Below are 24,568 nucleotides of genomic sequence, written 5' to 3' on the forward strand. Positions count from 1 at the left end.
ATAATCATCCCAATGTGGAAATGCCAAAAAGGAATTTGTGCCTTGGAATAAAAGAGAGATGTACCCCTGGGAATGACTGACTCCACAAACGATATAAGGAGTTTTCCAGTGAGAAACTTATTACCCTAGACAGAGCAGGTGACTTGTAAAAAACAGGTCGCAATGGGGGCTAAGGATTCACTATGGGCAGTTCCACTTGGTTAAGACTTAGCCAGACCCCTGCCCTAGACAGCCTCCAGTGTCCCCCAGACCCGCCCCCTCCCACAGGGCAGAAAGAGGCCTATTCTGTTATCTAGCCTCCTGGGATATAAAAGTCCTTACTTTGAGTCCTTTCTGCCTCTTGCTTTTGGGTCAAATATTTATTTATTCAAGTCTAGAGACTTCATTATCTTTCTACCCTAGAGGGCCGAATGAATCTCCCCTTCCACTCTGTAGGAATTTTCTGAAAGAACTTACTCTCTGAAAAAAATCTCCAGCTCTGGGATACCGCTCCCACCCTCCAGTCTTCCCTTGACCTCTGCCTCCGTCGTTCCACCTGCCCCAGGACGTGACAGAAGGAAGGAGGTTGGCTGGAAGGGAGGGGCGAAAGTGTCACAAGCATCTGTCACCTGGCTGGCCCTGGTCCCCACCTCCCCAGCCCCCAAAACCTCCGCCCTCCCTCCCGCACGCCCCGACTGCGACTAGCCCGTCCCTCCCGCCCCAGCCTCCCGCCACCTTCCAATGGCCAAGGGGCAGGGCAAGCTGAGCAAGCCGCGGCAGCCCAGCTGGGTCCCCGCCCTGTTCCCGGTTCCCGAGCCGGGCCCCTGCGACCTTTAAATGCCGCCCAGGGCCAGCGCGACGCGGCCTTCGCCACCCTTCTTCCTCGGGCGGCGACAGCAGCACCCCGAGGAAGAAAGCAGCCCCGACCGCGCAGCGGCGGACCGGCAGCAGCGGCCACCTCCGACCTCCCGGCCCGAGCCGCCTCCCGCTCCCCTCCCCCTCCTCCCCGGCCCAGCCTGCCTGGTCGGCGTCTGGCCCCAGGCGTGCGCGCACGCGTGCCCGCCTGTGTGCGCGCGCCCGAGCCAGCCTCGGACCCGCGCCCCCACCCGGCGCAGGACCGCCCCGGGATCCCCGACCGCGCGCCGCGTCCCACGTCCCCCGCCGCCGCCGCCGCCGGGCCGCCAGCCCTGCACCCCGGCGCGCAGTGCAAGAAGATGGCGGGATCCGTGGCCGACAGCGATGCCGCGGTGGTGAGTGCGGAGGGGTGCACGCGAGGCGCCCCCTTCCCGCGGCCCCGCACGCCGCCGCCTGCTCAGCCTGGCTGCGGCGGAGAGGTGGCTGAGGCCCAGCCCGGCGCCCCCCGCGTGGGAAGGCGCCGGGTACCTGTTAGCGAGCGCCGGCTGTGAGAGGCAGGCCTGGGGGGCAGGCGGGGCGCCCCGGGTGCAGCCGAGGGAGCGTGCGTGGGGGCGGACGGCGGCATGGGGGTGACCGACAGCCCCCTCGATGCCGTGCAGCCGGCGGCCAGGTGTGTGCACGTTGCACGTGTGAGTGTGCGCGTGTGTGAGTGTGTCTGGGGCGCGCGCCCCGCCGCCGCCTCCGACGTCCCGGGGATTCCCCCTTGGAAATGGGTCTGGCCCGGGGGCTCCCGAGAGAAGTTGAGCGCGGCCCTGCACTCCAGCCACGTCCTTCGGGACAGGCCTGGGCGACAGCGGGTCCAGAGGCGTTTGCATTTAAAGAGGGGCCTGTCCTCCACCGACGCGGGGCTCTGGCTCCCCGGTGTGCCTCGACCTGGATTTTGATCCAGATCTGAAGGTCTGGGGATCTTCAGAAGCTTAGCTACCAGGTGGAAAGGACGGGTTTTGTTCCGGGGCTTTCTGCGGCTATTCAATGGGCTGTGAGGTGGCAGCATCTGCAGACGCTGCCTGTGTCCTGCCAAGGCTGCTGGATTCAGCCAGACCCCTGTAGGTTCTTCCCCACCCCTTCCCCTTCCCCTCTCCCGCCCCCACCCCCAAAACTAGAGCCTTTGGAAAGCCAATCTGTGTGCTTCTATTTTTAGAAACTAGATGATGGGCATTTAAACAACTCTTTGGGCTCTCCAGTTCAAGCCGACGTGTACTTCCCACGACTGGTAAGTGATTTAGTTCTGTGCTCTGTGTCTCCGCCTGTACCCATTTTCTTTCTAACTGCATTTTCTAATGAGTCAGGTCCCCAGGATCTGAGGGCTTGGCTCTTCCCCTACAGGCTGTAAACTTCCTGCTTCTCCTGTCATCCTTTGCAGATAGTTCCATTTTGTGGGCACATTAAAGGTGGCATGAGACCAGGCAAGAAGGTGTTGGTGATGGGCATCGTAGACCTCAACCCAGAGAGGTAAGACAGAGAGTCCTTGTCACGGGAAGGCTTATCAGGGAGTTACAAGGCGGCGCCCACTCTTGTTGTGGTTTATTGCCCCTCCTCCTCTCCCTGTGGCCAGTGTTGCTAGTTAGAAGCGCCAAGAAAGTACCATGTTCCCATGAAAAGAATGTGTATGAATCCTAGCCATCATTTGTCCAGACAGCTATTTATATCAGAGATTATAAATATAGGCCCACATCATTTTCTCTTTGACCCTTAGGGAGGCCAAAGGATTTTTTTCTAAGGGTTTTTAAACATGGTGCTTAGAGCAAGATCTGTCAATGTAAATGGCAAGCAGACTTTACAAGATATTATTCCCCTGGTCAATTTCTGGGGCTGCTTCTGAGAATTCTGAAATGGATTAAGGTACAGATGTGTGGGTGGTTTGAAGTATCTGACGTCCCTAATATCAGTCCTTTTGCAAAGCCTCCTTTAGGTATCAAAACGCCTGGCTTGATTGTAATCCTCCTTCTCCATACGTAGCCCAATTCCCTGTGTAAAAAGTGGCCCATTAAAAGCAAACACACCGTGAGAAGAAGGAGCAAGTATGGGGGCCTGGGTCATTGACAAGTGTTGTCATGGCCAACCCTGATTAACGAGGTAATTTTCTGTTCAGCTTTGCCATCAGCTTGACCTGTGGTGACTCTGAAGACCCTCCCGCCGACGTGGCAATTGAACTCAAAGCTGTGTTCACAGACCGGCAGCTACTCAGAAATTCTTGTATATCTGGGGAAAGAGGTGAAGAACAGTCAGCAATCCCTTACTTTCCATTCATCCCAGACCAGCCATTCAGGGTGAGTACCTCGAGTGCCTCAATTCTAACTGCTGGCAGGGTGATGATGCTGTTCTCCGGCAGTGTATGCCAAGAAGGCTTTAAGCAGCCAGAATTTTTGCATGTCCAGGAAATTTGTCACCTGACGGCGAAAAAAAGAAAAAAAGATCAAAAGAGCTCTGTTTGCTGATAGGAATTAATACCATACTAGCTCTTGGCTCTATTTAGCTAGTACATTTAGTAAATAAACCCATGTCTGGATTGCTAAGAACAAATACTTTTCTGTGTAGTACTCAACCTAGTACTGGGAACGTAATCTATACTGGCCCCGAAACACCTGATTAATAAATAATAATAAGTGCTAGAATTTTCCTCAACCTGTAAGGAGCAGTAAGCCTTATTGGTTGTGACCTTTTAAAGAATATAGTGATGATCTTTTCATTGTTTCTTGTTGCTTTTGCCTGTACGGCCTGGTCCTGTTTCTGCCTCTGGGTTAAGTAGCCTCAGTGTGTTTTATTGCCACAGGCTGTGTGGCTGACAGACTCCTTCTCTTGGGCCTAGATGAGTATAAATTGGCTCTCCACTATCTTGTGGGCAGGAAGCACAGCCCAAACTTCCCATCCAACCAAGCAATATGAGTAGCACCTTCCTCTATGAAGGCCAATGCCAAGAGATACAAGTAGTGTGGGTAATGTGTTAGGAAAGGATTTACTGAACTATTAGTCCTGGTGATGAAGTTGTCTGCATTACACCTTGTTAATATACATCACAATAATGACAACTCAGTTAAAAGCTCCCTGTTGCATATAAGCCTACTAAAAGCACAGCTATCCTTAACCTGTTGCTCTTCATCTAGAAATTTACAAGGGCCTTATAAAGAAGTAGTGGGAGGAATAAGAATCCACGACGTCTACATCAGTGATATAATCGAGATTGTTGTTCTCATCGTAGCCTGGGGAAGGCACCCCTGTCCATGTCCCATGCCCTCCCCCTTCTCTAGAATGGTAATGACCCCTTAGACTCCTCTTGACTGTGACAGTTTTTTTTTCTTCCTTTTTTTGTTTTTTTTTGACTGTGACACTTTCTCAATGATGAATCTTAATGCGTAGCTCATGAGTATGAGTAACCAGAGCTTCTGACAGCCAAGAATATAATGCTCCCCAACAACCAAATTGAAATGAAATCAGCCCTTCTGGGTGATACAGTTTTAGTAATAATATGTATTAAATGTGACTAATATCACATATAAAGTCTCTTCTTGCATGGGAGCCACCAGTGCTTTTAATGAATACATAGTACAGAACCAATGATTAAAATGTATGGTGAATTACTTGAGGAAAAGAGGAAGAAAAAGCTTTTGCCATATGGAATCAGCATTTCTGTTTAGCTTAACAAAGCCTTGTTAATTACACATGGTCCAGGGTTAATTACCTCCTCTCTGCTGTAGTGTTTACCATGTTTGAGTGTCTAGACTGTTATTACATGCTACTAAGGGGGTTCCGGTTCTGCTTTGTTAGGGTCTTCTCTGAGGGTAGGACAGAATTGTGCAGGAGATGGAGGCACCTAGGTGGCTTCATCAGTTAAGCATCCGACTTCAGCTCAGGTCATGATCGCACAGTTCATGAGTTTGAGCCCCTCATTGAGCTCTCTGCTGTCTCAACGAAGAGCCTGCTTCAGATCCTCTGTCTCCCTCTCTCTCTCTGCCCCTCCCTCTCTTGCTCACGCTCTCTCAAAAATAAATATTTTTTTTTTTAAAAAAAATTGTTCAGGGGATGACAGTGGAGACATTATGTGTCATATAAATAAATGTATGCTACTTTATGTCCCTTTCTGGAGTACGAGGAGAAGGGAGAAATTAAAGCATGAATAAATCTTTAAAGGATATTGAATAGTATAGAGCAATGGTTCACAAAGTGTGTTCCTCATTCCAGCCATGCCCGCATCGTGTTGGAACTTGATGGAAATGCAGATTCTTAGATCTTACCCTCGACCTACTAAATGGATAATTTGGGGGGTGGAGCCCAGCAATCTGTGTCGTAACAAGCCTTCTGTATGAGTCTAGTACACCCCGATGTTTGAGAACCACTGAAGATGGTGCCTTTCTCTAAAATGAAGTATTATTTATTTGTTTTCCCCAGCAGGGTTCAGTGAAATTGTGAATTGAGATAGATGATGATTTAAAAAAAAAAAAGAGAGAGACATAGATGATGATTTTGTTTCTTCCAGGTGGAAATTCTTTGTGAGCACCCACGTTTCAGAGTGTTTGTGGATGGACACCAACTTTTTGATTTTTACCACCGCATTCAAACGTTATCTGCAATCGACACCATAAAGATAAACGGGGACCTCCAGATCACTAAGCTTGGCTGACACTGTTGAAACCACCTCCGTTTCAAATAGGATCAGGTGCCACGACTATCTGACTGTCGGTCTGGAAGAAGTGTCCTAGCAAGATCTGGAGACTTAAAAAGAAAACAAAAACAAAAAAGCAAGCTTCCCTGTCTCTTCTTTCTGTGCAGTTTAGACCCAAAATGACAACTTCAGACTGTGGTTTGCCCTTAGGAAGCCGTCAGAACAAAGACACCGAGCCATTATTTCCAGAACCAAGTAATACATTTATGCTGGATTTTATTCAGACTAAACGGACATGGATTTGTGATAATTTGTGATTTGGTAGCAAGTTATTCATCTTTTCAAAACAAGGTGATACTTAGAAACAAAAGTGCTAAAGACCTAAAACAACACCACCACCAACAAAGACGGTACACCGAAATCAACTCATTTCTGCACTGAAGTGGGATCGTGTAGCACAACCAACATTTTAGTCAGGGTATTTACATAGAATGTAGGTTGTTCGAGGTTTGGTTGGTTTTGTTTTTTTGGTTTTTTCTTCTTCTTTTTTTTTTTGTTTGTTTTTGCACAACATAATTGTTAATTCAGATTTTGAAAGCTTTCTCGGAGTTATTTATTTATACTCAGTGTATGTATTAGGGAATGATTAATGTCTCAAAAACAAGTTATGAACTTTTGAATGTACAAATATCTTAGGTCCAAAGGGGAAAATTACATATTACAATCATGAAAGAATTGTATCTTCCATACCCCTAAACTTAGGATCTCTTGATATAAATTGCTGTAAGTGCTTTTGGGAAAACTTGGCAACATTTCGATAAAACTGCTTTTCAAGTAATCGATGATTACATGAATTCTATTTACAGGACTTTTTCTCCTTACTGTGAATTAGCACAGTATTGGCTTCCTTAAGACTAATTAACTACTTTTTCCTAGGTCTTTATAACAGCTCATTAAGTTGTTATTAAACTGATTGAAAACATATAACAGATGATTGCATAGACAATTTTTAAAATAACTGTTATATAAACTTTTAAAAGTATACTATGAAAATGATTCTGGAATGCAATGTAAAGCAGAAGCAAGTGGCCCCAAATAACTTACTTGGAAGTAATTTATATCAACTTAAGCTGTTAGCTCATTGTATTACTTTTATCATGTGACCCTCGCCAATGTCCGTAAGCAATGCCTTTGGAACTTCAGAGGAGAGTATGCTTCCCGCTGTGTTGGCTGTGCTGAGACATTAGGATAAGAGGGGATCCGGATTAGGAAATGATCCAGTTAGTTTATCTGGAAGGTTAACTCCCAGAACTCCAGGTCTCTTGAGCCCAGCCAATAGTATGAATGCTTCCACTTAAGCTGGAAGAGTTTCCGTGCACTTGTGGAACTGATCCATCCGACAGCAGAGCGTCATCAGGAGGAGCCTGCAGTACTGTAAATGTCACCACGCGGCAAGGGATGGTCGGAGTCCTGGGCACTGGACGTCACAAAGTGCATTGGCCCTGGAGAGAAGGACCCCTGGCATTGCTTTGGTCAGGTAGTGGGGAGGACTGAGGGATGCTGGGGTGGGGGTGTATTTATATATAATTTAGGTTTTGTTTGTATAGCATACTGCATCATGTTATGACACGTCCTTGCCCTGCTTTGCTTTGGAGTTTTTTTTACACAACATGCAGAGACACGGAAGTGGCCACGTCATTTTCACGTGTCGAGAATGTAGACAGTGTTTCAGTACCAAAGTCTTAAGAAAAAGCAACCTAAAATTGTGAATTTTTTATAGGTGATGTATTTGGGTTCTTCTCAACTTTGAAACTGTTTAGCACAGTTCCACTGTGTTCTAGAAGAAGATACTTTATCCAACGAGACTGGCTGAGCATTGAAAAGCTTTATGTACCAGCTGACTTAATCAGCCATATTCAGCCAAGAGGGCTGTTCTGTGGCTCCCGGTATTTTCAAGCCTGTGATTAACTTCTTGTGGCTTCTCAAGCCACTAGATTTTGAGGAGTGTTTGTACAGGCATTTAGAGGGCACCCTGAACTGTATTTGTAGGGGTTTTGGTGGAAGACCCCCACGGGAGGTTTCCTTTGAGTGGCTGTCCATCCCCACGCACTGCATAATTCAGCAGAAACCAGAGGAGCTGGGTGTGTTGATTGGAAATGACACTGTTCTCTCTACCTATCGGCTAACTGCTTATCGGCCAAGCCCTTACGCAGCTTAGTGTGAAGATACACTGTTAACCCTTCCTTTCTCTGGGAGGCCAGTGGGAACCTCTTGGTTAAGCCTGTTGGAATTAATCTAAATGACGTGATGGTTTGATTCAGGTATAACGAAATTAGCAGGGGGGCTGTGTTAATCATTAGCTGGAAACTGGAAACAGTGTTCTTGCCTCTCATTGGCATGTGAGGTATAAGGTGGGAATTCAGGGTGGAAAGTGCAATTTAATAAAGCTTCACAGGAGAGCATTTGGGTGTGTAAGGAGTTATTTCTGACCAGAGCCTAATTTTGCAATATGACCAAAACCAAGGAATATAAATAACAGTCAGGCTCTGGGGGAACGAAAGGCAGGCTTTAGACAATCTGTCCATTTCTGCATCAAAATTGAATTGAATGTGTATATCTACTTAAAAATTAATAGAAGTGACTTCTGCTTTTTGGGCTGTCCCAGAATTGTCTGAAAAATACTATTTTTTTAAAATTTGAAACCCCGTTTCGAATCTTGCCAACCTCAGTTCAAATCCCCTAAGAGATCACTCTTGGAATTGATGGTGACTTGTTAAAATGGCAAATCCTTTCGTTTGTACTAAAAAATATATATATCCAAAAAGAGGGAGGGAGCCCTGTGGCCTTGAGAGAAACAGCCTTGGCATTTTCCGGCATTAATGTAGAAATAATGTTCTTATGATCACATATTTTCAAGGAAACACTTTCTTATTTACTGCGTGGTGTAAAATGTTGCTAAATGTGTTCTTACATTATTATGTCACTGCTGAAAGTTATTTGCACTATAATAAAGGAATTTTCTACAAAGCGGTTTCTGGTTTGTAACATGCTAAATTTGGCACCAGATATGATGTACTTAGTATAAACCAAACGGTATTAACAGTGTTCCCTCACTTTAATATATGCTCCAAGACCACTTGTTCACATGTTTCCCACTTTGATAAACTGATCAAGGGAAGGAAAGTGCCTCGGAGACCTAATGAGTTTATGTTGTGTGTACAATGGGTTTTCTTTTTAAGTATAATTTATATACAGTAAATTCACTTTGATGTACAATTCCACGGGTTCTAACTCATGCATAGATTCCTGTTAACCACCACCTCAACCAGGATACAGAATTGTTCCATCACCCCCCAAAATTCCCTTGTGCTATCCTTTTATAGTTAAATTTGTCCCTCACTCCTAACCCCTAATCAGGCAACCACTGTTCCATGTCCCCTCTCTATAGTTTTGCCTTTTCCTGAGTGTCCTAGAAAGAAAATCATGCAGTACGTAATCTTTTGAGGTGGTTTTTTCCCATTTGCGTAATGCATTTGAGATTCATGTAGTGTGTGTATCAATAGTTTTTATCGCTCAGTAGTGTTCTGTTGTATAGATGTACCAATTTCTTTATCCATCTACCTGTTAAGGATGCAGTGGGTTCTTAATAAATCATTACATATAATCTTAGCACAGTATATATACAAAAGCAAGACTGAATATCCGTATCTTCTCTTTCCTGTGGTTTGAATGATTAGGAAGGAAACTTGATTCCTTGGCTATTCTGCCTACAAATAAAACTATAGCTTATAGAAGTTTGCTTCAGTTCGGGAGGTGAGCAGACATATTTACTCACATGCTGGTTCTAGGATCCTACTTACGCCTTAAATGTTTTTGTTAATCCCTTTTTTCCATTTTTATTTTTCGAAGATGCAAAGTTATGAGGCATGATTCTGTCACAGCTTTTGCAGTTAAGTATAGGCAGGGAGGCACCTATATGCGCACCTGTTAAGGTGGGGACAGTTTGCTGACACTATTGGACAGAGATGGGGGAACTTCCGTGCCCCACAGCCTCGCTAGAAAGATCCCTTTTGAAATATGACATTATACTTGCTTTGTGACAGCATTGTGGATTAGATGGTGTGGAAGACAGCTATAATTGGAGCCTCCAAGTGCCTCAAACACTGAAGGTCTTCACTCATGCAACAGGTATTTATTGAGCTGTGCCAGTTGCTGTTCTAGGCACTCAGACAATACATCAGTGAGTAAAACTGACGATGGTCTCTGGTGGGTTTAAACTTCAGTGTGCTTAAGAATCACCCAGAAAGCCCGCTTAAAGGCGCAAGCCCAGCCTCATTCCGGAAGATTGTTTCAAAAGATCTGGAGTTGGTCCCAAGAGTTTGTATTTTTGGGAAACATCCTGGATCCCAAATTAAGGAGCTCTGCCTTGGTGAATTCCATACACATTCACCTAATCAAACTGTCAGATTCTATGGGGCTGTGATACTCTGATCTGTGCATATCTTCCTGTGAAAATTGCATTTCGACGCAGGGACATCCTTGCACTCCCCCAAAAAATCATGCAACTGTCATTACAGCTCTATAGCTGTGTGCCAACATCCCTGGTTTAACCTCCTCCTCTCCTCATTCTATCCCTACCTCAAATATAAGACACTGAAGTAAAAGAAAGTGCCTTTCAACCAAGTTTTATAGAAATCTTCCTTATTTGGATTGACTTTGGACCTCAGGAGGACCTGACACCTGTTTTAAACAGTGGATGCTCTGAGAAAGATTGAGGTTCTGGGGGAAGCCTGCCTTCCTGATTGGTAACTATTTCAATCAGTTACTCGTTGGAGAATTGTCAGGGTGGGACCCAATCGTTACTCTGAGACAAATAACACAGAGTGACGTATAACTTGTAAAGAGGTCAGAGGGCAAGTAGTAATGGCCCAAATGAGCTGTTCCTGGCATTTTGGAAATGAATTTAGAGTCTTCCTTTCACAAGAAAATGCTGCAACACTGCGTGCATGCCTTGCTTACTAACCACCATGTTAATTTCACAATGATGCCTCCCTAAAAAAAAAAAAAAAAAAAAAGTCTCCTGCACAAGGCCAAGAACCGCCTTGCAAGACAAACACTAAATAATTAATTAAAATGGGTTTATACAGATGCCAAAACAATACTCAACCAAGACAGAAGGGGAAGAAATAGCCACTGACGCTTTCTCTTGCTTTGATGCACCTTCCATCTCCCAGGGAAAGATGGTGACCAGGTGAGCAAAGTCTTACAGAAGTAAGGAGACATCGTTCTTTGAAAGGGCAACAGACTGTCCCTAAATAATAGGCCCTGGGAAGCAGCCAGCCAGCCATGAGCCTTGGGGACGATGTGAGGTTTGGGGGGCCTTCCAAGGTTTCATGAGTAAGGATGATAGCAAATGTTTGCTAATGACCCCAGCAACTCCCTCTCTGTCAGTATTCTGTCATTAATTCTAAAACGATAGACGAAAATAATCAAAGCTCACCTAAACAGCTGGTCTGGGAACAGGAGGGAGAAGCAGTGAGTCTGTGGTGAGAGGTGAGAATGGGGCACCCCTGCCTCAGGGATTCCTTGTGTAAGCTTAGGTAGGCACTTTATTTATTCACTTTTTTTGAAAGAGGGGGAAAAATGTTTTAATTGTTGAAATACGTTAATAAATTGAGTAATCTGCATGGCAGCACTAAGTGCTAGATGCAGTTACCATCCCATTAAGAACTTTCCAAATATCATACTAACGATCAGTCACCAGTTCAAGTGGGCACTTTAAACTTCCTGCTTCACTTTGCCTCCTGTGAGAAACGGAAATCATGACACTGTATCATCATTGTATCGTCATGTTTGGAGAGCCAGAGGTAATAGCAGTTGGGGCAGGAGTAAAACATTTGTCACGATTGATAAAGCCAGAGTGAAACTAATCATGATACCAACTCCTTGTAGCAGTCCTCCACAACGTTGTAAAACAGTAAGAAAACCTCCAGTGTTTGAGGCTGTGTCTAATCCCTTGGAATAGGCTTTTAATACTGTCTCATTGAAGTCTATTTTATTTAAAATCTAGCCAAAGTCAGAGCGCCTGGGTGGCGCAGTCGGTTAAGCGTCCGACTTCAGCCAGGTCACGATCTCGCCGTCCGGGAGTTCGAGCCCTGCGTCGGGCTCTGGGCTGACGGCTCGGAGCCTGGAGCCTGTTTCCGATTCTGTGTCTCCCTCTCTCTCTGGCCCTCCCCCGTTCATGCTCTGGCTCTCTCTGTCCCAAAAATAAATAAACGTTGAAAAAAAAAAATTAAAAAAAAAATAAAATCTAGCCAAAGTTAGCAGTGTGTTGGGCAATATTTAAAACGATGTTTGTAAAATACAATTAGAGATTTTTTTATGCTGAATTATTACATTTGTTCCAATATGAGAAGCATGGGTTTCTCCTAATGCAGTAAAAATAATCTTTAGTTCAACATAAAATGATTTTTCATCTTACATTAAAAAGTGAATAAGGAAGACATGCACAAAAAAGATAAGGAACTACTGAAAACAGTTCTTTTAATGAGAATCTTCATGGAGTAGTGTGGTCTGTTACTCTAAGATGCTAATTCACCATTCATTTATCCTACATTTTTAAAAAAATTTTTTTATGTTTATTTATTTTTGAGAGGGAGAGACAGAGCGTGAGCAGAGGAGGGGCAGAGAGAGAGGGAGACACAGAATCTGAAGCAGGCTCCAGGCTCTGAGCTGTCAGCACACAGCCCGATGCGGGGCTTGAACCCACAAACCATGAGATCATGACCTGAGCTGCAGTCAGGCACCCAACCGACTGAGCCACCCAGGTGCCCCATCCTACATTTTTTTTTAACTTGAGAGAGAGAGAGCACATGCACACAAGTGGGGAGGAGGGGCAGAGGGGGAGAAAGAGAGAGAGAGAGAGAGAGAGAGAGAGAGAGAGAGAGAGAGAGACAGAATCCCAAGCAGGCTCCATGCTCAGCTTGGAGCCCCATGACCCTGGAATCATGACCTGAGCTGAAATCAAGAGTTGGATGCTCAGCCAACTGAGCCACCCTGGCACCCTTATCCTACATTTTTTAAATCTTTAAATAAACAAAAAACCCACACATTATGGAGAAGTCCAACTGAGGAGGTTGGAAAGAGACCTGTTCTCATAAGACTCTGATTAAAATCCAATATTGGGGTTACCTCACAGTTTGGGGTAGAAGGCAACTAACCTTCATTCTCTTTGCTTTTGTAAGCAGTGTAAATTCCTGACTTGGGATTCCCCCTGGCAATCCTCAATAACTTTGAAATTACGTAAATGCTTTTTAAAAATTCAGCTTGCTCAATTGAAAGGGCAAATACCTTTATACAGTTCACGCTCTTAAAGCACGTCTGTATAGTTACTCATGCCCATAGTTCTTCTCTCTCGTAAGGGAATCACTCATAACTGGATGCTAATGTAGTGAAGCTGGGATTAAATGGAGCACTTTTATATGAAGGCTCCGTGTTGGACACCGTGGGTTATAAAAAGAGATAAAGGACATATGTCGTCTACCTGGAAGAGTTTATGATCTAACTGGAAAGACAGGTCATGGACATATAAAATACACATAAAGATGCACGTCAACAAATAGAGCCAGTCTGAGTGGGCAGAACATTACATGCTCTAGGAGTTCCAGGGGACAGGGCTTGCTAGGGTGACCCAGGGGTGGCATCTGGGTCCGGAAGACTTCAGCTGGGCTTCCAAGGGCCCGAATGCCCTTTGCACCTCCGTGCTACACCAACCCCCCCCGCATACATAATAACTTTGGGTTTGAGCTGAGGGGCCAGTGTTATGTCTCCCAAAGTTCAGTGATGTAGTTGAAATTCTGGCCTCCCAAAGCAAGTTCAAGGAGGAATTTGCTATTTTTAAATTACAAAACACATGGGTCTCTGGTAGAGAGAAGACCTTCCTTTCAGAAGCCTCCAGCAAAGAAAGGGCTCCTTCCTAGAATATCTATGGAGAAATTATATCATAGATGCATTTCCAGTACTCAACTTCAGCCCCACCATTTGGCACCAAAATACAAAACAAAGCAAAAAGACAAAACCACCTTGTATAGAAAAGAACCATTAAATACTCCACCTGTCATCCCACTGGAAGAGCAAAGGGCCTGAGAGTGGGGATGTGACTCAGATGTGCCTTCCGTGATTGAGCTTCCTGGGCCTCACAGCTGAGCCCTCAAAGGTCCTCTAAGATCCCTGGGCCCATGTCTAAAGATACCATTGATCTTTCCTGTGCCTCGCTCCTAACCACCAACCAGATTCTCCTTCTGGTGCTCCGCCAGAGGAACAAAGACCTTCTCCATCACTGAACGAAGAACTGCATTGTTGAATTTACTGAGAACTAGCCTCCAAAGTGACCCCTTCTTAAAGGATTTTTTTCAAGGGAAATTTTGTCCCTGAGCTTCCCATGCTGACTTTTGTACCTAACGACGTGTGACAGATTTCCACCGTTTAGCCCAAGTAAACAGTTTTCTTGTTTATACATGATAGCCAGCTTCTTGATAGCAGAATCCATTTTCTGAGCTCTGGTTCTAGACAGGGATGTCCAGTAAACTTTCTGGGGCATTGGAGAGATTCTGCAATCTGCATTGTCCAATACAGTAGCCACCAGCCACACGTGGCTGTTCAGCACTTAAAATGTGGCTAGTGCCTACCATACTGGACAGCGCACCTCTAGAACATCAGACTGTGCTGAGCTTATGCTCGGTCTAGACCCTCAGGGAATTTTGTAGGCGGCAGAACTTCCTGTTTGAATCTAAGCCGCACTCACCCTCAAATTCAGGAAAGTCTAGGCACTTTCTGAAGGCATATTCATATGACAGACCAAGGTGCCTCTGGGGAAGAACACACCGCAGAGAAAGAGTCCACAAGGCAGTTTGTTCCAGGAAGGCAGGCAAGCTTCCGGAGAAAGTGATAACTTTGCAGTCACTTCTGTGTTGTCCCTCACGCTGTCCCAGGCCCAAGTCAGTGGAGCTATACTTGAATCCTAGAACAAGGGGCTGCAATAAACACCCTGCTTCCGTGTGAACCCCACCCCTCAGAGAGCTGAAGAGTGAGGTAGCGGCAGCACCGACGACATGCAGTCGTGTACCCACCGACATTTCCCACACACCTCGTGCGTTCCAGGCATGGTGCTAGATGCTGGCAGCCGTGTGGGCAGCTGCCGTGGCACCTGCCTGGGCCTGAGTCTTCAGCAGCCTCTGCACAGCTCTCAGCAGTACGACAGATGCCACCGAACAGCGGCAGGAGCATAGCCATCCATCTCAGAATCGCAGTGGTGGTCAGAAGCCTTTATTTATTTTTATGCCTCACGCCATTGTGTTTAGGTGTTTGTCTCACCCATAAGTGGTTGGCCTCCTGTGAACAGTCTTGGGTTGACCTAAAGCCACGATTGGAGGAGGACCCAACATTTTTTCATATCCTCAAAAAGCCCACCTACTCCAGAAAGCGTTTGGGAACAAGAAATTTTATGGGTCATTTTGTGGGAAGGCGAGTCTTTTATCACACACCACTCAAAAAACAAGGGAATAAAAACCCTTAGTAGACATTTTTTTCTCCCCAAGTCCCTCTTTAACTTCTAGCCCTCTCCAACGCTCTCCGAGGCAGTTTCTGTATCTCCCCAATTGCCTGCCTTATGCAGAGAGCTATTTGGCCTGTACCAGCTCTCCAAAAGGGGCTTTTAAAAGGCAATTTTCTCCACAGGGGAGATGCAGGCCCCATGAAAACTGAGAATTCTCTATCATGCCATTTGCTAGTTTCTTTAACACTTTGCCTCATTTCCAAAACAACTCAAGGAAGCGAAGAGTGAGGACATCAAAACAGGTGGGGAGGAAAATGCCAGAACCTCCTGGTTCTTTCTGTCCTCAAGACTCAGGCTTAATGTCTCCTCTTCGACTTCCCTAATAATTGTAAAGAAGTTGCCTCTTGGGGCTCCTGGGTGGCTCAGTTGGTTAAGCGACAGACTTCGGCTCAGGTCATGATCTCATGGTTCATGGGTTCGAGGCCTGCGTCGGGTTCTGTGCTGACAGCTCAGAGCCTGGAGCCTGCTTCGGATTCTGTGTCTCCCTCCCTCTGCCCCTCCCCCATTTGCACTCTGTCTCTTTCTCTCTCTCTCTCTCAAAAATAAACAAACATTAAAAAAAAAGTTAAAAATGGAACTACCCTATGATCCAATAATCACACTGCTGGGTATTTACCCACAAAATACAAAAACACTAGGGGCACCTTGGTGGCTCAGGCAGTTAAGCGTCTGACTTCAGCTCAGGTCATGATCTCAAAGTTTGTGAGTTCGAGCCCTGCGTCGGGCTCTGTGCTGATAGCTTGGAGCCTGGAGCCTGCTTCAGATTCTCTGTCTCCCTCTTTCTCTGCTCCCCCACTCACGCTCTGTCTCTGTCTCAAAAATAAATAAGCATTAAAAAAAATTTTTTTAATACAAAAACACTAATTCAAAAGGATACATGCATTCCTATGTTTATTGCAGCATTATTTATAATAAGTCAAACTATGGATGCAGCCTAAGTGTCCATCAGCACACACACACACACACACACACGCATACACACACATAATGGAATCGTACTCAGCCATTAGAAAAAATGAAATCCTGCCATTTGCAACAACATGGATGGAGCAAGAGAGTATAATGCTGAGTGAAATAAGCCAGTCAGAGAAAGACAAATACCATATGATTTCACTCCTATGTAGAATTTAAGAAACAAAACAAATGAGCAAAGGAATGAGAGAAACAGAGAGAGAGACCAAGAAACAGACTGGTGGTTACCAGAGGGGAGCTGGGCGAAATAGGTAAAGGGGACTAAGAGTATATTTATGATGAGCACTGAAAAATGTATAGAATTCTTGAATCACTATGTTGTACATTTGAAACTATTATAACACTGTATGTTAACTATACGGGAATTTTTTTTAAGTTAATAAAAAAAAAGAGGGGCACCTGGTGGCTCAGTCAGTTGAGTGCCCGACCCTTGGTTTTGACTCAAGTCATGATCTCACTGTTCGTGAGTTCAAGCCCCACATCAAGCTCTGCGCTGACAGTGTGAAGCCTGCTTCAGACTCTCTGTCTCCCTCTCTCTCTGCCCCTCCCCTGCTCGTGCTCTCTAAATAAATAAGCAAACAAACAAACTTTAAAAAAGAAATACTGTGCAAAGGAAAAGAGCATTAGGACTGACAGATTGGGGTTCAAATCTTGCTGCTTGCCAGCTCTGTGATCTCCCTGTATAAGTTTTGACAAATCTGAGCCTCAGTTTTTTCTTCTGTAATATGGGACTGCAAAAATCTTTGCAAGATTATTATAAGGATTAAGCAAACGACTATCCCTGTGGCACTTAGCATAGTGCCTGGAATGTAACGAGAGCTCAACAGTTTCTGTGAGAACTATGTCAGATGGGCGCCTGGGTGGCTCAATTGGTTAAGTGTCTGGCTTTGGCTCAGGTCATGATCTCACGGTCCATGAGTTCAAGCCCCATGTCCTGTGCTGACAACTCAGAGCCTGGACCCTGCTTCGGATTCTGTGTCTGCCTCTCTCTGCCCCTCCTCCACTCATTCTCTGTCTCTCTCAAAAATAAGCAACATTAAAAAAAAAAAAAAAAGAACTACACGAGAAATCAGACTCGCTCATCTGATACTTTATATTCTGGACCGACCTCAACTTAGCAGTTCTGAGGCTACTGAGGCTACCTGAATAGCAGGGCTTGCTAGGTTCTCATATGGCAGAGGAGAGAAACAAGTCCAGAGAGCTTAAGTGACTTGTCCGTGGTGCGACTTTGCACCTCTCTGCTTTTTGGGATCCTGGGCAGGGCTTTCTGTGGAGACACAGTGAAAACCAGCTGAGGAAGGGTGATGAGTGACCTGAGATAGAATGGCTCCCTGGGGCCATTCTGGGGTGAGCTGGGGCCCCGGTTGCTGTCTTGGTTGATTCTTCAGGGGAGGCTTATGTGCCTGACCCACCTCCCGGCGACAGTTTGAAGGGATTAATTAGCGTCTGGTAAAACAGCAGTGACAGGGCATCCTTATTCTGGTAAGCCACCCGAGTGCATCCAGCAGCTATAGCCAGATGGAAAACAACCACTTAGGCCTTAACAAGCTTGCTCGGCTGTAATTCTGGGGAGTCCTATGAGCCTTACTAATTATCCCATCTTTTTGTTGTTTTTGTTTTTGGGGTTTTTTGGCCTTGTTTTATTTTTTTGTTATAGGTTTTTTTTGTTTGTTTGTTTCTTGTTTAAAGTTTCCTCACTGGGAAGGCTCCTGCGTGGATTAGTCATCCACGCTTTCTGAGCAAATTTTTAGTCATTTGCAAATGTGAGGTCATGACACTGTGTTTGTATTTGCCTGGTCTCAAGCTCTCTTCAAGTCACCCAGATGGCTTCCATCTTCACCCCCAAAGGGCACATACTTCTTTTTTTAATCCATTCTAGAAAGCTGCCACAACTACCCAGGGCTCTAGAGGAGAAAAGGATCATATTTTCTCGTTTCCACAAGAAGTAACTCCCTGGTGAAGCAATGAACAAAGCACCCAGCCCTTTTTAGGTCAGGAGGGTAGGATGTCATGCCCTGCACAGGCTTTTATGAAAAAAAAAAACAAAAAAACAAAAAAAAACACTCTGTGAGGCATCACCATGAAAGTGAACCGTGAAGTCAATCTGTGTTCACACTACAATAGTTAAAAGGAACACCCTTCCCCACCCACAGCCTATGAGAGAGAAAACTCCTACTTACGCCCAAAGTTTGGTGCAAGTGAAGTGTCTGGGCGCAATCCAGAGTACCACTTAGACAACCAAGCTCTGCATGGCTGATTGTTTGCAACGGGTGGTAGAAACCACAAAATAATGTTCCAGAATTCCACTCACCCACCTGACACAGGCTGTGGTGTTCCCACCAGCAGAGTCACACTCCACAGATGAGGCCCCGCCTCTAGAAGGCACCTGGGAAGAATTCAAAGAAAATACCTGGAAGCACAGATGTTGTCCTGCAGGACTGAGACTTGGAAGGCTAGGTCTAAAGTGAGAGAGGGGGACATCTGGGTGGCTCAGTTGGTTGCATCTGACTTCAGCTCAGATCACCATCTCATGGTTTGTGAGTTTGAGCCCCGTGTCAGGCTCTCTGCTGTCAACACAGAGCCCGGTTGGGATCCTCTGTCCCCATCTCTCTCTGCTCCTCCCCTGCTCATGCATACACTCTCTCTTTCTCTCTCTCTCTCTCTCTCTCTCTCTCTCTCTCTCTCTCTCAAAAATAAACATTAAATAAATAAAGTGAGAGAGGGAATTGACAGAAGGCATAGAACTCATTCTTGAGGTGATCCAATATTGCCAGTTTCCAGATGAGAAAACGGAGGCTTAGGGAGGTGAAGTCAACTGCTTAAAATTACAGTTTGCCAAAGGTAAATGTGGAGGGGAGTCTGGATGGCTCAGTCAGTGAAGCGTCCGACTTCGGCTCAGGTTAAATCTCATGGGTGTGGGTTCAAGCCCAATGTCGGGCTCTGTGCTCACAGTTCAGAGCCTGAAGCCTACTCTGGATTCTGCATCACCCCTCTCTCTCTGCGCCTCCCCTACTTGCACTCTGTCTTTCTCTCTGTCTCTCAAAAATGAATAAACGTTAAAAAAAAAATTCAAAGGTAGATGTGGAGATGAAACACAGGTATCCTTCTGCCTAGGAGTCTTTGCAGGAGCAAAGTCAGGGTCAGGAGGAGGCAGTGTGTAAAGTAGAGGTGAGATGGGAGACCCAGGGCTGCCGGAGAGGCACTGGAAGGCAAGGAGTTGTGTACTCCAAATACTTCACGTGCTTTCCAAGGATTATCCCGGCTTAGGGAGTAATGAAGGTGGCCCTCCAAGAAAATGAACTTGGCTTCAAGGGTAAGGAAAGCAGATACAGAAAGAGAGAAGGGCCTAGTCAGTTTAGAGAGATGCCCTACCAAAGAGAAGGGCTGAGATGAAGCACTGCCCGGTGAACTTGGGAAGCTGTATGAAAGTACAGTAGTCTCCTGGAGGCATTGTAGATGGTTCAGCTCTATAGAGATACTTCTAGCACAAAGTCTGTTGAAAGAGAACACAGATAAATTTATCATCTGTGGTACCTAAGAATGACATAGTTATCCAAAGACGGGTGCCAAGGGCCACCTTTGCCAGGCATGCCCACTGCCCACACTCCGAACAGGCACTGGTTTGTAGAGATGGCTCACTCATGGGTCCTGGGATTCTCCACCTTGGGGAGGACTATTCACCCCTATGAAATGAGGGAGAGCAAGTGTTCCTGAGAGGATTTTCAACTGGGTCAGAAAATGTGGCTATGAATGCCAAGAGGACATAAGGTCGGGACAATAAGAAGGATGGCTAGACCTTAATAAGGGTATTGAAGCCCCACTCATACCCTGAAAGAGTCCTGAGTAGCCCATGTGCCTGAGGAGCAGTGCATGGCCCCCTGGTGGACAGGAGGCTGAATTGCAGTGCCCACTGCACCTGCATGTGTCGCTGAGGCTGAGAACAGAGAGGGCACTGAATTCTGCAGTTCCACACACCTTCCACTGGGCTATCTGTGGTTCTGGGAGGTAGACGTTTGTCCTCACAGCCAGACCCTCCAGGTTCTGGGCTTCTCTTCACTACCCACGCTCCCCAAAAGATGAGCTTTTCACTTCTCCTTCCAATAACTGACCCATAACTTCATGCAGGAATTGCAGGTGGCAGTGACCAAGTGTAAGGTGGGTCTTGAGGGAGAAGGTGTTAAGAATGGCCAGCTCTGTTGCTGGGTAACTTTCTCTCCCTCATGCTCCACCAGCCTCCCTTTCTCCCTTCCCTTTAGGTAGTGTGCTGCAGTCATAAACAGTCCTGGAATTTTAGTGACTGAAAACAACAAAGGTTTATTTCTTGCCTGATGCTATGTATCTAACTCAGGTCCGTGGATGGCATTGGCATCCACGTCATCCTCGCTCAAAGATCCAGGCTGACGGAGCCTCCAGTCACCCAGGCAGGAAGCACTTAATAAACGGGCCTTGTGTTTTCACTCTAGAGTCTGTTTCCCTACCCCCCCACCCCACCTCCCACCCCCACCGCCAGCCTCAGGATGGCTCTGTTGAAAATGATATAACCCGGGATGCACAGGATAAGAATATTCACCACAGGAGAGTGGAAAGGCCAAACCGTACAGGTTCAGGAAACTTGTTCTCAATTTTAAAACTGCCGGTTATTAGCTGTGTGACCTAGAGCAATTCATATGTGTTATGAACGGTTTCTGTGGCCTTGATTTTGGTCACTGAGATGATTAAATTATCCTCATGCGAATATGCTTTAAGATGTAGGTTTTACCATCGTGGATAATACATTTCGGTTCTCAAGTCACTGATGGTCCTCAGGTCATTGACAACGAGCCTCGTCATCTAGGGCTTTGGCGCAAGCAGGACTCAGACCCATCTCCACTCCCAGATGTGAAGGAACCAGGAGCGGCCTTGTGTGGTCCTCGGACTCACACGGCACTTAGTAGATGTCACCTCCCAGCAGCCAGACTTTCCTATGGCCCCTAGTCTCAAAAGGGCTCAGTTTCTGGTGAAAGCATTGTAAAAAGAAGTCTCTCTCCTCGTCTTTCAACACTTTATGAGCTTTAGAGTGTGTGAACACTGAGGCTCTTTTTTCTGCTCCTTTTTTGAACTGCAAAGAGCACCTTATGGGCCAAGAGGCTGCTCCAGGTCAAATCCCCGCTGCTGATGGCAGCCCAGGTACATGCCTGCACACCACCTCCTGAAGACGCCCAAGCCAATTTTTCCTGTCAGGAGCCTCACCTGGACATGAAGAACCAATAGGCTTTCTCAAAAAAATTTTTTTAATCTTTTTTATTTTTGAGAGAGGGAGAGCAAACGGGAGAGAAACAGAGAGAGAGACACAGAATCCGAAGCAGGCTCTAGGCTCTGAGCTGTCAGCACAGAGCCCCACGTGGGGCTCGAAGTCACAAACCATGAGATCGTGACATGAGCCGAAGTCGGACGTTTGACCAACCGAGCCACCCAGGCGCACCTCCAACAGGCTTTCTAAAAACATTTGATAAAGCAAAAGAGAACATTTTGTAAAGATCAGACCTTTGAAAATAGGCATTTTCAAACACACCCTGGAGCAGACTTGTTGGCAGGCCATTTAGCAAAAAGCATCCAAGGTGCATCTGCCCTTTGAGCCAGAAATACCACGTCTGGGAACTTACCCCAAGGAAACAGTCTAAGATATGCCTGAAGACTGAGACGCCAGGGGATTCGTTATAGCCTGTTTCATGTAGGGAAATATCTGGAAGCAACCTAAAGAGTGTCTTCAGTAAATAAATGTGATCATAGGATGAAATCCTACACGGCCGCTACAATGTCCCAAAATACCATAATGTGACAGGAAGAGAAACAAAAGGAAGGGAGGGAGGGAGGAAGAAGATAACACGGTATGTAGAATAAAATCCTATTTTTATAAAAATGCATGAAGGACACATTTCAAGAGGTAGTAGTGGGATTACGTGAAAAATCTCATTTCTTCCTTATGCTGCTCAGTACTTCCCAGTTTTTCTGCAAGAAACAAGTTCGTTCAGTCTTTCAACAAATGTTTATTGAGTAACTCAGTATCAAGGGCAGTGCTAAGTTGAAACTCACAGATAAGATCCCTGTCCGCCAGAATTTTTTGGTGTAATGCTACTTGTGCAATTTAAAAAAAAAATTATTATTATTGTTATCATTATCATTATTTTAGAGAGAGAGAGAGCCCAAGCAGGGAGAGAGGGAGAGAGAATCTTAAGCAGGCTCTATACTCAGCATGGAGCCCGACACAGGGCTTGATCCCACGATCCTGGGTACACGACCTGAGCCAAAATCAAGAGAAAGATGCTCAACCAACTGAGCCACCCAGGTGCCCCTTAAATTATTTTTTAATCAGACTATTCAGAACTACAGTACTAATGGTAGTAATCATACTATTTAGTTATTTTTCAGGCTAGAGTCCAGGAGGTAAGTTATATCAAAGGCTGTCAAATAGTTCTAGTCTTCAGACCAGCTTAGGAGCGCTAAAAACCCATGGTTCTCCCGGCTCTTCCTTTCACACCCCACTCCTGCTTGCCATGGCAAAATCAGGCAAAATCTTTAGAAGGGTGGTAGGGAAAACCAGATCTGCTTTTAAGGAAGGCTATCCTTTTGCTAAATATCCAAAGACAGCTACTGATTTATGTGGGAAGCAGCCAGATACCTGTGGCAAGGAACAGAGCAGCTGCAGGGGAGCGAGGCTGGCTGTGGCAGAAGTCCTGCTCAAGGGTCTGGTTGGCTTTCAGAAATTCATTAACGTCTCCGTGCCACACTTTGTGGGGACAGTGGGCACAAGAACGTCTGCACCGCCTATGTCACTCCCTGCATGAAATGAGGGGGAAAACACCTAAGGGGGAGTCAGCTCAGCTCACACTGACCCTCTGAACAAACTGGTTTCTTGCAGAAAAACTGGGAAGTACTGAGCAGCATAAGAAATGAGATTCTCACGTAATCCCACTACAACCTCTTGAAATGTGTCCTTCATGCATTTTTATAAAAATAGGATTTTATTCTACATACCGTGTTATCTGGCCAGGGTGGGCCTCAGCAGCACGTCTGTACCCTGTGGCCACTGCTAACGACCAGGAGTGGAAACCAGCCTCATGCAGTATCAATCAGACTTCCCTTCCTGGGATCTTAGAATGGGTACCAAGAACCTCAGGTTCAGTCTGGGCTGGTTTTTTGAGAGGGAGAAATAAAAACCTCAGCTTCTGAGTTTGGCCATCTTTGACAGAGGAAGGTGGGTTACAGAACAACACGCAGCTTGCTGAGAGGCAGAGTGGAGAGACGGTCCTGATGGATTTCCAGTTCCAGAACCCTGACCTGACCTGACCTGAGGCTGGCCTGAGGACTATCTTCAAATCTGTGGAAATGCCCCTACAGTTTGATCATAAATTCCCCCAATTTTGATGAAACTAGCTTAAATGGTCTCTGTTTCTGGAAACTGACGGGTTCTAACCAATAACCTTGCTCACAAAGCTTCTGTGAGAATCAAATAGACTCATTTTATACGAAAGATTTGAAAACTCCTTTAGAGGGGTGCCTGGGTGGTTCAGCCAGTTAAGCATCATCAGACTTCAGCTCAGTTTGTAGGTTCACGAACCACCTTGGGCTCTATATGCTGACAGCTCAGAGCCTGGAGCCTGCTTGGGATTCTGTGTCTCCTTCTCTCTCTGCCCCTCCCCCTGCTAACACTGTGTGTGTGTGTGTGTGTGTGTGTGTGTGTGTGTCTCGCTCTCAAAAATAAATAAACATAAAAAAATTTTTTAAAAACGAAAACTCCTTTAGAAAGGCCATCCCCTGACTTTGCAAAGTTAAGGTGGGATCTCAGCCTCTGACTGGTTTTTTAATCTGAAAATTCAAACAATTATGCTGATTCCGACCCCACCCCCACCCCACATTCAAAAGTATATGTTGTATCCAATTCCTGGGCTTTCTGGGGGTCTGTGGCGCAGAGTAACAGGAGCCTTAGAATCTGTATTGGTTACAATAAGTAACCTGGCTGCTGTAACAGACAAACCCCCCAGTTCTCAGCCGGCTAGCAAAATAAAAAGTTAATGGCTACTTCATGTCAAAGTCTGCTGGTGTTGGCAGGGAAGCTGTGCTCCACGCGGCCATCTGGGAACCCAAGTTCCGTTAACCCCGGGCCTGCAATTTCTGGGGCTTCAGGGTCCTCTACCTGCTCCTGCTGTACCAGCCAGCAGGTAGAGGAAGAGCCAGTGAGAACACCAGAAACACCAGGCCAGAAAGGGGCATAACTTATCTCTGCCTATTTTTTGCTAGTCAGCGTTCGGTCCCACAGTCCCACATGACTCTGAGGGAGGCCGGAAAAACACAAGCTAACACATGTCTGTACAAAAATGGGGCTCGGTGAATGCATACCTGTCCTTGACTCCATTTTCCAGCCCTATTTCCCCCACTTTTGTTTCTAGCTGTCTCTGGCCTGTCCTCATGTAACCATCATTGTTGGCAAACAATGAATGGCCTGTGGACCA

At 45.9% G+C, this 24,568-nt stretch overlaps 1 protein-coding gene and 1 long non-coding RNA gene across 2 annotated transcripts; one reads left to right on the top strand and one right to left on the bottom strand.

Moving 5' to 3' along the window:
* Positions 1–1,042: 1,042 nt before the first annotated feature.
* LGALSL (galectin like) lies at positions 1,043–8,521 on the top strand. Its single transcript, XM_027072349.2, has 5 exons — positions 1,043–1,229; positions 2,036–2,107; positions 2,258–2,346; positions 2,987–3,164; positions 5,369–8,521. Exons 1-5 carry the CDS (start codon positions 1,194–1,196, stop codon positions 5,510–5,512), a joined length of 519 nt encoding a protein of 172 aa, XP_026928150.1. The 5' UTR covers positions 1,043–1,193; the 3' UTR covers positions 5,513–8,521.
* On the bottom strand, positions 2,521–24,525 carry LOC128311211 (uncharacterized). The gene is made up of 2 exons (XR_008289351.1): positions 24,456–24,525; positions 2,521–3,284 (listed from the first exon to the last, which is right to left on the bottom strand). It is a non-coding gene; the product is annotated as an uncharacterized LOC128311211 (long non-coding RNA).
* Positions 24,526–24,568: the final 43 nt, after the last annotated feature.

Source organism: Acinonyx jubatus, chromosome A3 (assembly GCF_027475565.1).
Source record: "Acinonyx jubatus isolate Ajub_Pintada_27869175 chromosome A3, VMU_Ajub_asm_v1.0, whole genome shotgun sequence".
NCBI classification, from domain to species: domain Eukaryota; kingdom Metazoa; phylum Chordata; class Mammalia; order Carnivora; family Felidae; genus Acinonyx; species Acinonyx jubatus.

Excerpts from the sequence above, each read along its gene's own strand:
- LGALSL (XM_027072349.2), top strand. The coding sequence starts at position 1,194 with ATGGCGGGATCCGTGGCCGACAGCGATGCCGCGGTG. Across the intron at positions 2,347-2,986 it reads GTAGACCTCAACCCAGAGAG|CTTTGCCATCAGCTTGACCT; the intron begins GTAAGACAGAGA and ends TTTTCTGTTCAG. Across the intron at positions 3,165-5,368 it reads TCCCAGACCAGCCATTCAGG|GTGGAAATTCTTTGTGAGCA; the intron begins GTGAGTACCTCG and ends TGTTTCTTCCAG.